General features: G+C 35.6%; 1 protein-coding gene across 3 annotated transcripts in view; it reads left to right on the top strand.

Annotated features, from left to right (window-relative positions):
- Nucleotides 1–16,821, top strand: part of LOC133650153 (SUN domain-containing ossification factor-like) — a 97,410-nt gene that overhangs the window by 18,527 nt on the left and 62,062 nt on the right. For 2 of the 3 annotated variants that reach the window (XM_062047070.1, XM_062047069.1), the window contains exons 8-13: nt 6,002–6,126; nt 6,514–6,581; nt 6,648–6,755; nt 8,288–8,393; nt 9,656–9,676; nt 9,832–9,887. In XM_062047070.1, coding sequence (XP_061903054.1) covers nt 6,002–6,126; nt 6,514–6,581; nt 6,648–6,755; nt 8,288–8,393; nt 9,656–9,676; nt 9,832–9,887 — 484 coding nt within the window. The remainder of the gene's footprint in view (nt 1–6,001; nt 6,127–6,513; nt 6,582–6,647; nt 6,756–8,287; nt 8,394–9,655; nt 9,677–9,831; nt 9,888–16,821) is intronic. The other variant, XM_062047071.1, reaches the window with a different exon arrangement.

Raw genomic sequence — 16,821 nt, 5'->3', positions numbered from 1 at the left:
CTCACATACATGCATTATTATGGCTTATCCACTCTCACATACATGCATTATTATGGCTTATCCACTCTCACAACATACATTATTATGGCTTATCCACTCTCACATACATGCATTATTATGGCTTATCCACTCTCACATACATGCATTATTATGGCTTATCCACTCTCACATACATGCATTATTATGGCTTATCCACTCTCACACACTTGCATTATTATGGCTTATCCACTCTCACATACATGCATTATTATGGCTTATCCACTCTACACACATACATTATTATGGCTTATCCACTCTCCATACATGCATTATTATGGCTTATCCACTCTCACATACATGCATTATTATGGCTTATCCACTCTCACATTCATGCATTATTATGGCTTATCCACTCTCACATACATGCATTATTATGGCTTATCCACTCTCACATACATGCATTATTATGGCTTATCTACTCTCACATACATGCATTATTATGGCTTATCCACTCTCACATACATGCATTATTATGGCTTATCCACTCTCACATACATGCATTATTATGGCTTATCCACTCTCACATACATGCATTATTATGGCTTATCCACTCTCACATACATGCATTATTATGGCTTATCCACTCTCACATACATGCATTATTATGGCTTATCCACTCACATACATGCATTATTATGGCTTATCCACTCTCACATACATGCATTATTATGGCTTATCCACTCTCACATACATGCATTATTATGGCTTATCCACTCTCACAGTCCATGCATTATTATGGCTTATCCACTCTCACACACATGCATTATTATGGGTTATCCACTCTCACATACATGCATTATTATGGCTTATCCACTCTCACATACATGCATTATTATGGCTTATCCACTCTCACATACATGCATTATTATGGCTTATCCACTCTCACATACATGCATTATTATGGCGTATCCACTCTCACATACATGCATTATCATGGCTTATCCACTCTCACATACATGCATTATTATGGCTTATCCACTCTCACATACATGCATTATTATGGCTTATCCACTCCCACATACATGCATTATTATGGCTTATCCACTCTCACATACATGCATTATTATGGCTTATCCACTCTCACATACATGCATTATTATGGCTTATCCACTCTCACATACATGCATTATTATGGCTTATCCACTCTCACATTCATGAATTATTATGGCTTATCCACTCTCACATACATGCATTATTATGGCTTATCCACTCTCACATACATGCATTATTATGGCTTATCCACTCTCACATACATGCATTATTATGGCTTATCCACTCTCACATACATGCATTATTATGGCTTATCCACTCTCACATACATGCATTATTATGGCTTATCCACTCTCACATACATGCATTATTATGGCTTATCCACTCTCACATACATGCATTATTATGGCTTATCCACTCTCACATACATGCATTATTATGGCTTATCCACTCTCACATACATGCATTATTATGGCTTATCCACTCTCACATACATGCATTATTATGGCTTATCCACTCTCACACACATGCATTATTATGGCTTATCCACTCTCACACACATGCATTATTATGGCTTATCCACTCTCACACACATGCATTATTATGGCTTATCCACTCTCACACACATGCATTATTATGGCTTATCCACTCTCACATACCTGCATTATTATGGCTTATCCACTCTCACACACATGCATTATTATGGCTTATCCACTCTCACACACATGCATTATTATGGCTTATCCACTCTCACACACATGCATTATTATGGCTTATCCACTCTCACATACATGCATTATTATGGCTTATCCACTCTCACATACATGCATTATTATGGCTTATCCACTCTCACATACATGCATTATTATGGCTTATCCACTCTCACATTCATGCATTATTATGGCTTATCCACTCTCACATACATGCATTATTAAGGCTTATCCACTCTCACATACATGCATTATTATGGCTTATCCACTCTCACACACATGCATTATTATGGCTTATCCACTCTCACACTCATGCATTATTATGGCTTATCCACTCTCACATACATGCATTATTATGGCTTATCCACTCTCACATTCATGCATTATTATGGCTTATCCACTCTCACATTCATGCATTATTATGGCTTATCCACTCTCACATTCATGCATTATTATGGCTTATCAGCTCTCACACACATGCATTATTATGGCTTATCCACTCTCACATTCATGCATTATTATGGCTTATCCACTCTCACATACATGCATTATTATGGCTTATCCACTCTCACATTCATGCATTATTATGGCTTATCCACTCTCACATACATGCATTATTATGGCTTATCTACTCTCACATACATACATTATTATGGCTTATCTACTCTCACATACATACATTATTATGGCGTATCCACTCTCACATACATGCATTATTATGGCTTATCCACTCTCACATACATGCATTATTATGGCTTATCCACTCTCACATACATGCATTATTATGGCTTATCCAGTCTCACATACATGCATTATTATGGCTTATCCACTCTCACATACATGCATTATTATGGCTTATCCACTCTCACAAACATGCATTATTATGGCTTATCCACTCTCACATACATACATTATTATGGCGTACCCACTCTCACATACATGCATTATTATGGCTTATCCACTCTCACATACATGCATTATTATGGCTTATCCACTCTCACATACATGCATTATTATGGCTTATCCACTCTCACACACATGCATTATTATGGCTTATCCACTCTCACACACATGCATTATTATGGCTTATCCACTCTCACACACATGCATTATTATGGCTTATCCACTCTCACATACATGCATTATTATGGCTTATCCACTCTCACATACATGCATTATTATGGCTTATCCACTCTCACATTCATGCATTATTATGGCTTATGCACTCTCCCATACATGCATTATTATGGCTTATCCACTCTCACATACATGCATTATTATGGCTTATCCACTCTCACATACATGCATTATGGCTTATCCACTCTCACATACATGCATTATTATGGCTTATCCACTCTCATCATTATCATGCATTATTATGCTTATCCACTCTCACATACATGCATTCATTATGGCTTAATCCACTCTCACATACATGCATTATTATGGCTTATCCACTCTCACATACATGCATTATTATGGCTTATCCACTCTCACGACATGCATTATCTATGGCTTATCCACTCTCACTTATACATGCATTATTATGGCCTTATCCACTCTCACACACATGCATTATTATGGCTTATCCACTCTCACATACATGCATTATTATGGCTTATCCACTCTCACATACATGCATTATTATGGCTTATCCACTCTCACATACATGCATTATTATGGCTTATCCACTCTCACATACATGCACTATTATGGCATATCCACTCTCACATACATGCATTATTATGGCTTATCCACTCTCACACACATGCATTATTATGGCTTATCCACTCTCACACACATGCATTATTATGGCTTATCCACTCTCACATACATGCATTATTATGGCTTATCCACTCTCACATACATGCACTATTATGGCTATCCACTCTCCACACATGCATTATTATGGCTTATCCACTCTCACACACATGCATTATTATGGCTTATCCACTCTCACACACATGCATTATTATGGCTTATCCACTCTCACATACATGCATTATTATGGCTTATCCACTCTCACATACATGCATTATTATGGCTTATCCACTCTCACATACATGCATTATTATGGCGTATCCACTCTCACATACATGCATTATTATGGCTTATCCACTCTCACATTAACATGCATTATTATGGGCTTATCCACTCTCACATACATGCATTATTATGGCGTATCCACTCTCACATTCATGTATTATTATGGCAATTTATCCACTCTCACATACATGCATTATAAGGCTTATCCACTCTCCTACCATTATATGCTTATCCACTCTCACGCACATGCATTATTATGGCTTATCCACTCTCACATACATGCATTATTATGGCTTTATCCACTCTCACACACATGATTATTAATTGGCTTATCACCCTCACATACATGCATTATTATGGCTTATCCACTCTCTACATACATGCAATTATTATGGCTTATCCACTCCTCACATACATGCATTATTATGGCTTATCCACTCTCACATTCATGCATTATTATGGCTTATCCACTCCTCACATACATTGCATATATATTTATGGCTTACCACTCTCAACATGGCTTATCCACTCTCACATACATGCATTATTATGGCTTATCCACTCTCACATACATGCATTATTATGGCTTATCCACTCTCACATACATGCATTATTATGGCTTATCCACTCTCACATACATGCATTATTATGGCTTATCCACTCTCACATACATGCATTATTATGGCTTATCCACTCTCACATACATGCATTATTATGGCCTATCCACTCTCACATACATGCATTATTATGGCTTATCCACTCTCACATACATGCATTATTATGGCTTATCCACTCTCACATACATGCATTATTATGGCTTATCCATTCTCACATTCATGCATTATTATGGCTTATCCACTCTCACATACATGCATTATTATGGCTTATCCCCTCTCACATACATGCATTATTATGGCTTATCCACTCTCACATACATGCATTATTATGGCTTATCCCCTCTCACATACATGCATTATTATGGCTTATCCACTCTCACACACATGCATTATTATGGCTTATCCACTCTCACATACATGCATTATTATGGCTTATCCACTCTCACATACATGCATTATTATGGCTTATCCACTCTCACATACATGCATTATTATGGCTTATCCACTCTCACATAAGGTTGTAAATAATGTATAGAGTAGACTAACCCATGTGGTTCCTGTGGATGTCAACACAATTACTGTAGTGACTAAATAACATAGTGACTGAAACAGACAAAGTCATGTGTAAATAATGTCAATAAGTAGATGGACCATATGTGGCTGTGAAGTGAACACTAGTAATGTTGTAAATACTGTATAGAGTAGACTAACCCATGTGGTTCCTGTGGATGTGAACACATTACTGTAGTGACTAAATAACATAGTGACTGAAACAGACAAAGTCATGTGTAAATAATGTCAATAAGTAGATGAACCATCTTTGGCTGTGAAGTGAACACTAGTAAGGTTGTAAATACTGTATAGAGTAGACTAACCCATGTGGTTCCTGTGGATGTGAACACAATTACTGTAGTTACTAAATAACATAGTGACTGAAACAGACATAGGAATTAATTTGGATGAATGGGGGATGTTTTGCCCCCCTTGTCCTCCCACCAGGCTGGACCTGGCTGGAGACCTGCAGCCCCCAGACCCTCGGCTTATTGGCAGTCTTTTTCATTAAGTTGAAATCACATGCCTGATCCTGTATCGTTGTATTGCTTGTTCAGCTGTGTCAATTATTTGCATTTCCTTTGTAAAGTCCTTCACTTAGTTTTCCAGTGACTTCATTGTGGAGATGATCCATAAACAACCACCTTTATTTGAAAGACTGTTTACATGTCTGCTACTAAATTGCAACATTTAAGGAGGGCAGCGTCATTTCTGTCAATACACCAAAGGTGTACAAAGTCTTACATTGTAGTAATAAAACAAGATGATATGATGTGATATTTACCACCACAAGTAGCTTGACAATGTGTGATATTTCCACAGCTCAGTCTACACACACATCTACTAACGCTTGTGATATTTCCACAGCTCAGTCTACACACACATCTACTAACGCTTGTGATATTTCCACAGCTCAGTCTACACACACATCTACTAACGCTTGTGATATTTCCACAGCTCAGTCTACACACACATCTACTAACGCTTGTGATATTTCCACAGCTCAGTCTACACACACATCTACTAACGCTTGTGATATTTCCACAGCTCAGTCTACACACACATCTACTAACGGGGGCTCCAGTGTGGTGAAGAAGGTCCAAAAGAATTTCAACAACTATGCTTCTGTGGAGTGTGGGGCAAAGATCCTGGGTGCTAACCCAGAAGCTAAGGTACAAGTTCAATGAGCAAAGATCCTGGGTGCTAACCCAGAAGCTAAGGTACAAGTTCAATGAGCAAAGATCCTGGGTGCTAGCCCAGAAGCTAAGGTACAACTTCAATGAGCAAAGATCCTGGGTGATAGCCCAGAAGCTAAGGTACAAGTTCAATGAGTAAAGATCCTGGGTGCTAACCCAGAAGCTAAGGTACAAGTTCAATGAGCAAAGATCCTGGGTGCTAGCCCAGAAGCTAAGGTACAAGTTCAATGAGCAAAGATCCTGGGTGCTAACCCAGAAGCTAAGGTACAAGTTCAATGAGCAAAGACCCTGGGTGCTAACCCAGAAGCTAAGGTACACACTACAACATCACAAGATACTTTGACATGTTTGTGTCCCATCCAGAGCACGTCGGCCATACTGAAGGAGAACATGGACTTGTACATGCTAAATCCCTGCAGCAATAAGATCTGGTATGTGCTTGGCATGAAGTCTACAAAGACATGATTTGACAGAAGTTGTTGGTCCCCACTTTGCAGGTTCATCATTGAGCTGTGTGAGCGCATTCAGGTGAAGCAGTTAGACATGGCAAACTTTGAACTCTTCTCCTCCACACCCAAAGACTTCCTGCTCTCCATCAGTGATCGGTAAGCACAAAGGTCTTTGTCAGTTCCTCCATAATCCCAGTCTCTTTGTCAGTTCCTCCACAATCCCAGTCTCTTTGTCAGTTCCTCCACAATCCCAGTCTCTTTCTCAGTTCCTCCACAATCCCAGTCTCTTTGTCATTTCCTCCACAATCCCAGTCTCTTTGTCATTTCCTCCACAATCCCAGTCTCTTTGTCATTTCCTCCACAATCCCAGTCTCTTTGTCAGTTCCTCCACAATCCCAGTCTCTTTGTCAGTTCCTCCACAATCCCAGTCTCTTTGTCAGTTCCTCCACAATCCCAGTCTCTTTGTCAGTTCCTCCACAATCCCAGTCTCTTTGTCATTTCCTCCACAATCCCAGTCTCTTTGTCATTTCCTCCACAATCCCAGTCTCTTTGTCAGTTCCTCCACAATCCCAGTCTCTTTGTCAGTTCCTCCACAATCCCAGTCTCTTTGTCAGTTCCTCCACAATCCAAGTCTCTTTGTCAGTTCCTCCACAATCCAAGTCTCTTTGTCAGTTCCTCCACAATCCCAGTCTCTTTGTCAGTTCCTCCACAATCCCAGTGTCTTTGTCAGTTCCTCCACAATCCCAGTCTCTTTGTCAGTTCCTCCACAATCCAAGTCTCTTTGTCAGTTCCTCCACAATCCAAGTCTCTTTGTCAGTTCCTCCACAATCCCAGTCTCTTTGTCAGTTCCTCCACAATCCAAGTCTCTTTGTCAGTTCCTCCACAATCCCAGTCTCTTTGTCAGTTCCTCCACAATCCCAGTCTCTTTGTCAGTTCCTCCACAATCCCAGTCTCTTTGTCAGTTCCTCCACAATCCCAGTCTCTTTGTCAGTTCCTCCACAATTCCAGCCTCTTTGTCAGTTCCTCCACAATCCCAGTCTCTTTGTCAGTTCCTCCACAATCCCAGTCTCTTTGTCAGTTCCTCCACAATCCAAGTCTCTTTGTCAGTTCCTCCACAATCCAAGTCTCTTTGTCAGTTCCTCCACAATCCCAGTCTCTTTGTCAGTTCCTCCACAATCTAAGTCTCTTTGTCAGTTCCTCCACAATCCCAGTCTCTTTGTCAGTTCCTCCACAATCCCAGTCTCTTTGTCATTTCCTCCACAATCCCAGTCTCTTTGTCAGTTCCTCCACAATCCCAGTCTCTTTGTCAGTTCCTCCACAATCCCAGTCTCTTTGTCAGTTCCTCCACAATCCAAGTCTCTTTGTCAGTTCCTCCACAATCCCAGTCTCTTTGTCATTTCCTCCACAATCCCAGTCTCTTTGTCAGTTCCTCCACAATCCCAGTCTCTTTGTCAGTCCCTCCACAATCCCAGTCTCTTTGTCATTTCCTCCACAATCCCAGTCTCTTTGTCATTTCCTCCACAATCCCAGTCTCTTTGTCAGTTCCTCCACAATCCCAGTCTCTTTGTCAGTCCCTCCACAATCCCAGTCTCTTTGTCATTTCCTCCACAATCCCAGTCTCTTTGTCAGTTCCTCCACAATCCAAGTCTCTTTGTCAGTTCCTCCACAATCCCAGTCTGCTCCTGCAGGTACCCCACCAACAAATGGCTCAAGTTGGGAACTTTCCATGGCCGTGATGAACGCATCGTGCAAAGCTTCCCACTGGATGAGCATCTTTATGCCAAATATGTCAAGGTAATATTTACTACCATCCTCCATTTTCAACACAATTTTCTAGGGGCTGTTTGTTGGTGTGTTACCTGATGCTGATGACTTGGAGTCACACAGTAGTTGTTGGTGTGTCACCTGATGCTGATGACTTGGAGTCACACAGTAGTTGTTGGTGTGTCACCTGATGCTGATGACTTGGAGTCACTCAGTAGTTGTTGGTGTGTCACCTGATGCTGACGACTTGGAGTCACACAGTAGTTGTTGGTGTGTCACCTGATGCTGACGACTTGGAGTCACACAGTAGTTGTTGGTGTGTCACCTGATGCTGATGACTTGGAGTCACACAGTAGTTGTTGGTGTGTCACCTGATGCTGATGACTTGGAGTCACACAGTAGTTGTTGGTGTGTCACCTGATGCTGATGACTTGGAGTCACACAGTAGTTGTTGGTGTGTCACCTGATGCTGACGACTTGGAGTCACACAGTAGTTGTTGGTGTGTCACCTGATGCTGATGACTTGGAGTCACACAGTAGTTGTTGGTGTGTCACCTGATGCTGATGACTTGGAGTCACACAGTAGTTGTTGGTGTGTCACCTGATGCTGATGACTTCGAGTCACACAGTAGTTGTTGGTGTGTCACCTGATGCTGATGACTTGGAGTCACACAGTAGTTGTTGGTGTGTCACCTGATGCTGATGACTTGGGAGTCACACAGTAGTTGTTGTTGTGTCACCTGATGCTGATGACTTGGAGTCACACAGTAGTTGTTGGTGTGTCACCTGATGCTGATGACTTGGAGTCACACAGTAGTTGTTGGTGTGTCACCTGATGCTGATGACTTGGAGTCACACAGTAGTTGTTGGTGTGTCACACAGTAGTTATTGGTGTGTCACCTGATGCTGATGACTTGGAGTCACACAGTAGTTGTTGGTGTGTCACCTGATGCTGACGACTTGGAGTCACACAGTAGTTGTTGGTGTGTCACCTGATGCTGATGACTTGGAGTCACACAGTAGTTGTTGGTGTGTCACCTGATGCTGATGACTTGGAGTCACACAGTAGTTGTTGGTGTGTCACCTGATGCTGATGACTTGGAGTTATGTGTGGTGTATGTCATGACTTGTGTCATATAAATATGTCACTTTTATTACTATATATGATGTTATGTGTGGTGTATGTCATGACTTGTGCCATATAAATATGTCACCTTCATTACAATGGCAAGATGGTGAGACTGATTGAAAAGCAACATTGTCTTGATAAAAGTGTTTTTTTCTTGCTTCAGATGTTCACCAAGTACTTGAAGGTCAGCATGTGTGGGAGTGTTGGCCATACTTGTTGTGTTGTGCTGATCATGTCAAGTGTCAGGGAATAAGTCTTGTCAATCAAAGTAGTAAATGCTACTAATGTCTTCACACAGTGTTTGTGTTGGAGTAATCACTCAATCATCTTCCATTGTAGGTGGAGCTGCTCTCTCACTTTGGATCAGAACATTTCTGTCCTCTCAGTCTCATTAGGTAGGTCATGATTTAATAACTTCATTAGGTAGGTCATGATTTAATAACTTAATTAGGTAGGTCATCATTTAATAACTTCATTAGGTAGGTCATCATTTAATACCTTCATTAGGTAGGTCATGATTTAATAACTTCATTAGGTAGGTCATGATTTAACAACTTCATTAGGTAGGCCATGATTTAATAACTTCATTAGGTAGGTCATCATTTAATAACTTCATTAGGTAGGTCATGATTTAATAACTTCATTAGGTAGGTCATCATTTAATAACTTCATTAGGTAGGTCATCATTTAATAACTTCATTAGGTCATCATTTAATAACTTCATTAGGTAGGTCATCATTTAATAACTTCATTAGGCAGGTCATCATTTAATAACTTCATTAGGTAGGTCATCATTTAATAACTTCATTAGGTAGGTCATCATTTAATAACTTCATTAGGTAGGTCATCATTTAATAACTTCATTAGGCAGGTCATCATTTAATAACTTCATTAGGTAGGTCATCATTTAATAACTTCATTAGGTAGGTCATGATTTAATAACTTCATTAGGTAGGTCATCATTTAATAACTTCATTAGGTCATCATTTAATAACTTCATTAGGCAGGTCATCATTTAATAACTTCATTAGGTAGGTCATGATTTAATAACTTCATTAGGTAGGTCATCATTTAATAACTTCATTAGGTCATGATTTAATAACTTCATTAGGTAGGTCATCATTTAATAACTTCATTAGGCAGGTCATCATTTAATAACTTCATTAGGTAGGTCATGATTTAATAACTTCATTAGGTAGGTCATGATTTAATAACTTCATTAGGTAGGTCATCATTTAATAACTTCATTAGGCAGGTCATCATTTAATAACTTCATTAGGTAGGTCATGATTTAATAACTTAATTAGGTAGGTCATCATTTAATAACTTCATTAGGTCATGATTTAATAACTTCATTAGGTAGGTCATCATTTAATAACTTCATTAGGCAGGTCATCATTTAATAACTTCATTAGGTAGGTCATGATTTAATAACTTCATTAGGTAGGTCATGATTTAATAACTTCATTAGGTAGGTCATGATTTAATAACGTCATTAGGTAGGTCATGATTTAATAACTTCATTAGGTAGGTCATGATTTAATAACTTCATTAGGTAGGTCATGAGTTAATAACTTCATTAGGTAGGTCATCATTTAATAACTTCATTAGGTAGGCCATGATTTAATAACTTCATTAGGTAGGCCATGATTTAATAACTTCATTAGGTAGGCCATGATTTAATAACTTCATTAGGTAGGTCATGATTTAATAACTTCAATAGGCAGGTCATCATTTAATAACTTCATTAGGTAGGTCATGATTTAATAACTTCATTAGGTAGGTCATCATTTAATAACTTCATTAGGTAGGTCATGATTTAATAACTTCATTAGGTAGGTCATCATTTAATAACTTCATTAGGCAGGTCATCATTTAATAACTTCATTAGGTAGGTCATGATTTAATAACTTCATTAGGTAGGTCATGATTTAATAACTTCATTAGGTAGGTCATGATTTAATAACTTCATTAGGTAGGTCATGATTTAATAACTTCATTAGGTAGGTCATCATTTAATAACTTCATTAGGTAGGTCATCATTTAATAACTTCATTAGGTAGGTCATGATTTAATAACTTCATTAGGTAGGTCATGATTTAATAACTTCATTAGGTAGGTCATCATTTAATAACTTCATTAGGTAGGTCATCATTTAATAACTTCATTAGGTCATGATTTAATAACTTCATTAGGTAGGTCATCATTTAATAACTTCATTAGGCAGGTCATCATTTAATAACTTCATTAGGTAGGTCATGATTTAATAACTTCATTAGGTAGGTCATGATTTAATAACTTCATTAGGTAGGTCATGATTTAATAACTTCATTAGGTAGGTCATCATTTAATAACTTCATTAGGTAGGTCATCATTTAATAACTTCATTAGGTAGGTCATGATTTAATAACTTCATTAGGTAGGTCATGATTTAATAACTTCATTAGGTAGGTCATCATTTAATAACTTCATTAGGTAGGTCATGATTTAATAACTTCATTAGGTAGGCCATGATTTAATAACTTCATTAGGTAGGTCATGATTTAATAACTTCATTAGGTAGGTCATGATTTAATAACTTCATTAGGTAGGTCATGATTTAATAACTTCATTAGGTCATGATTTAATAACTTCATTAGGTAGGTCATGATTTAATAACTTCATTAGGTAGGTCATGATTTAATAACTTCATTAGGTAGGTCATGATATAATAACTTCATTAGGTAGGTCATCATTTAATAACTTCATTAAGTAGGTCATCATTTAATAACTTCATTAGGTAGGTCATGATTTAATAACTTCATTAGGTAGGTCATGATATAATAACTTCATTAGGTAGGTCATCATTTAATAACTTCATTAGGTAGGTCATGATTTAATAACTTCATTAGGTAGGTCATCCTTTAATAACTTCATTAGGTAAGTCATGATTTAATAACTTCATTAGGTAGGTCATCCTTTAATAACTTCATTAGGTAAGTCATGATTTAATAACTTCATTAGGTAGGTCATGATTTAATAACTTCATTAGGTAGGCCATGATTTAATAACTTCATTAGGTAGGTCATGATTTAATAACTTCAATAGGCAGGTCATCATTTAATAACTTCATTAGGTAGGTCATGATTTAATAACTTCATTAGGTAGGTCATCATTTAATAACTTCATTAGGTAGGTCATGATTTAATAACTTCATTAGGTAGGTCATCATTTAATAACTTCATTAGGCAGGTCATCATTTAATAACTTCATTAGGTAGGTCATGATTTAATAACTTCATTAGGTAGGTCATGATTTAATAACTTCATTAGGTAGGTCATGATTTAATAACTTCATTAGGTAGGTCATGATTTAATAACTTCATTAGGTAGGTCATCATTTAATAACTTCATTAGGTAGGTCATCATTTAATAACTTCATTAGGTAGGTCATGATTTAATAACTTCATTAGGTAGGTCATGATTTAATAACTTCATTAGGTAGGTCATCATTTAATAACTTCATTAGGTAGGTCATCATTTAATAACTTCATTAGGTCATGATTTAATAACTTCATTAGGTAGGTCATCATTTAATAACTTCATTAGGCAGGTCATCATTTAATAACTTCATTAGGTAGGTCATGATTTAATAACTTCATTAGGTAGGTCATGATTTAATAACTTCATTAGGTAGGTCATGATTTAATAACTTCATTAGGTAGGTCATCATTTAATAACTTCATTAGGTAGGTCATCATTTAATAACTTCATTAGGTAGGTCATGATTTAATAACTTCATTAGGTAGGTCATGATTTAATAACTTCATTAGGTAGGTCATCATTTAATAACTTCATTAGGTAGGTCATGATTTAATAACTTCATTAGGTAGGCCATGATTTAATAACTTCATTAGGTAGGTCATGATTTAATAACTTCATTAGGTAGGTCATGATTTAATAACTTCATTAGGTAGGTCATGATTTAATAACTTCATTAGGTCATGATTTAATAACTTCATTAGGTAGGTCATGATTTAATAACTTCATTAGGTAGGTCATGATTTAATAACTTCATTAGGTAGGTCATGATATAATAACTTCATTAGGTAGGTCATCATTTAATAACTTCATTAAGTAGGTCATCATTTAATAACTTCATTAGGTAGGTCATGATTTAATAACTTCATTAGGTAGGTCATGATATAATAACTTCATTAGGTAGGTCATCATTTAATAACTTCATTAGGTAGGTCATGATTTAATAACTTCATTAGGTAGGTCATCCTTTAATAACTTCATTAGGTAAGTCATGATTTAATAACTTCATTAGGTAGGTCATCCTTTAATAACTTCATTAGGTAAGTCATGATTTAATAACTTCATTAGGTAGGTCATGATTTAATAACTTCATTAGGTCATGATTTAATAACTTCATTAGGTAGGTCATGATTTAATAACTTCATTAGGTAGGTCATGATTTAATAACTTCATTAGGTAGGTCATGATTTAATAACTTCATTAGGTCATGATTTAATAACTTCATTAGGTAGGTCATGATTTAATAACTTCATTAGGTAGGTCATGATTTAATAACTTCATTAGGTAGGTCATGATATAATAACTTCATTAGGTAGGTCATCATTTAATAACTTCATTAGGTAGGTCATGATTTAATAACTTCATTAGGTAGGTCATCCTTTAATAACTTCATTAGGTAAGTCATGATTTAATAACTTCATTAGGTAGGTCATCCTTTAATAACTTCATTAGGTAAGTCATGATTTAATAACTTCATTAGTTAGGCCATGATTTAATAACTTCATTAGGTAGGCCATGATTTAATAACTTCATTAAGTAGGTCATCATTTAATAACTTCATTAGGTAGGTCATGATTTAATAACTTCATTAGGTAGGTCATGATTTAATAACTTCATTAGGTATATCATCATTTAATAACTTCATTAGGTAGGTCATGATTTAATAACTTCATTAGGTAGGTCATGATTTAATAACTTCATTAGGTAGGTCATCATTTAATAACTTCATTAGGTAGGTCATGATTTAATAACTTCATTAGGTAGGTAATGATTTAATAACTTCATTAGGTAGGTCATCATTTAATAACTTCATTAGGTAGGTCATCATTTAATAACTTCATTAGGTAGGTCATCATTTAATAACTCCATTAGGTAGGTCATCATTTAATAACTTCATTAGGTAGGTCATCATTTAATAACTCCATTAGGTAGGTCATCATTTAATAACTTCATTATGTCATGATTTAATAACTTCATTAGGTAGGTCATGATTTAATAACTTCATTAGGTCATGATTTAATAACTTCATTAGGTTATGATTTAATACCTTCATTAGGTAGGTCATGATTTAATAACTTCATTAGGTCATGATTTAATAACTTCATTAAGTTATGATTTAATAACTTCATTAGGTCATGATTTAATAACTTCATTAGGTCATGATTTAATAACTTCATTAGGTTATGATTTAATAACGTACATGATGCATTGCAGATGTTATTCCTGTAAAAAAATGTTTTATTGATTGTTGTTTTGTAGGTGAAAGTGTTTAGTATATTGTGCTCCTGAGTCAATGATCCATTTAAATGTATTATGACTTATTGAGCTCATTTGATTGTATTTTTCACTACCAAATGGTTCAAGTCAGTCAAAATGTTAATAGTTTTTAATAAGGATTTTTCTTTCAGGCAAATTAATGCACTTGAAATCTTTTCTGTTGCAGATTAAAAACAATGTTAATAAATAGTATGTATATACTGTAAATATATATATATATATATATATATATATATATATATATATATATATATATATATATATATATATATATATATATATATATATATATATATATATATATATATATATATATATATATATTTATTAGGGGTGTAACGGTACACAAAAATTTCGGTTCGGTACGTACCTCAGTTTAGAGGTCACGGTTCGGTTCATTTTCGGTACAGTAAGAAAACAACAAAATGTACATTTTTTGGTTTATTTACCAAATTTGTAAACAATTGCTTTATCCTTTTAACATTGGGAACACTATAATAATTCTGCCCACGTTAATCTACATTAAACTGCCTCAAGTTGTTGCTCAGATTAAATAAAATGACAAAACTTTTCTTCTACATATAAAAAGTGCAACATTAAACAGTCTCAAATCAACTCATCATGCTTGGGAAGCTTGTAGTTGATTTATGATGTAAATGTTATATTTTTTATCAACATGTGATACTGCCATTCAAAACTAGGCTGCTGCATTACTAATGATTAATGTAACTATAGCTGAAAAAATGGTACAATAGCAATAGGAGAGACTATTCATCCCTGAACACCATGGAGTTCATGTAGGCTTAATGATGCACTTACATTATTATATCAACTATCAGAGACAGAAACTCTTCATTTAACATCATGTCCTTTTTTGCTGCTTCAACACAGCTCAATCAACACAGAAAAAGGTCAAGTGAAATAACAGACAGACAGGGCTTTGCTGTCCGTAACACACACACACCACAAAATGACCTCAAGCCAGGACTGCGAGCGAGCTGAGCTGTCTTTTATATTTCTAGAAGGTCAACGGGCTCATAGTGATATGTTACTAGTAGTTGACTGGGAGGTGTTTATTATCATTTTGGGAGAGTCCGCTGCCTGATGCTTACCTGCTAAACACTAAGCACTGACTACATGTGCTCTGAATACGCACTGCTGATTGACTGTTACCGCTCTGTTTGTAACCAATCAGATGGTTGTGTGGGTGGGACAATGCTGGGTGCTGTGTAGAGGACTGACAGAGACAGAAGGAAGCGGAGGCGACTACTTAATATGTTCGTGTGGAAACTCATTCGGTACACCTCCGAACCAAACCGAAACCCCCGTACCGAAACAGTACAATACAAATACACGTACCGTTACACCCCTAATATATATATATATATATATATATATATATATATATATATATATATATATATATATATGTATATATATATATGTATATATATATATATATATATGTATATATATATATGTATATATATATATATATATGTATATATATATATATATATATATATATATATATATATATATATATATATATATATATATATATGTATATATATATATATATATGTATATGTATATATATATATATATATATGTATATATATATATATATATATATGTATATATATATATATATGTATATATATATATATATATATATATATATATATATGTATATATATATATATATATATATGTATATATATATATATATATATATATATATATATATATA

This window comes from Entelurus aequoreus, linkage group LG05 (genome assembly GCF_033978785.1).
Source record: "Entelurus aequoreus isolate RoL-2023_Sb linkage group LG05, RoL_Eaeq_v1.1, whole genome shotgun sequence".
In the NCBI taxonomy this organism is placed as follows: domain Eukaryota; kingdom Metazoa; phylum Chordata; class Actinopteri; order Syngnathiformes; family Syngnathidae; genus Entelurus; species Entelurus aequoreus.
The sequence above is the reverse complement of the archived record's forward strand: the minus strand, read 5'-3'. Positions and strand labels throughout refer to the sequence as shown.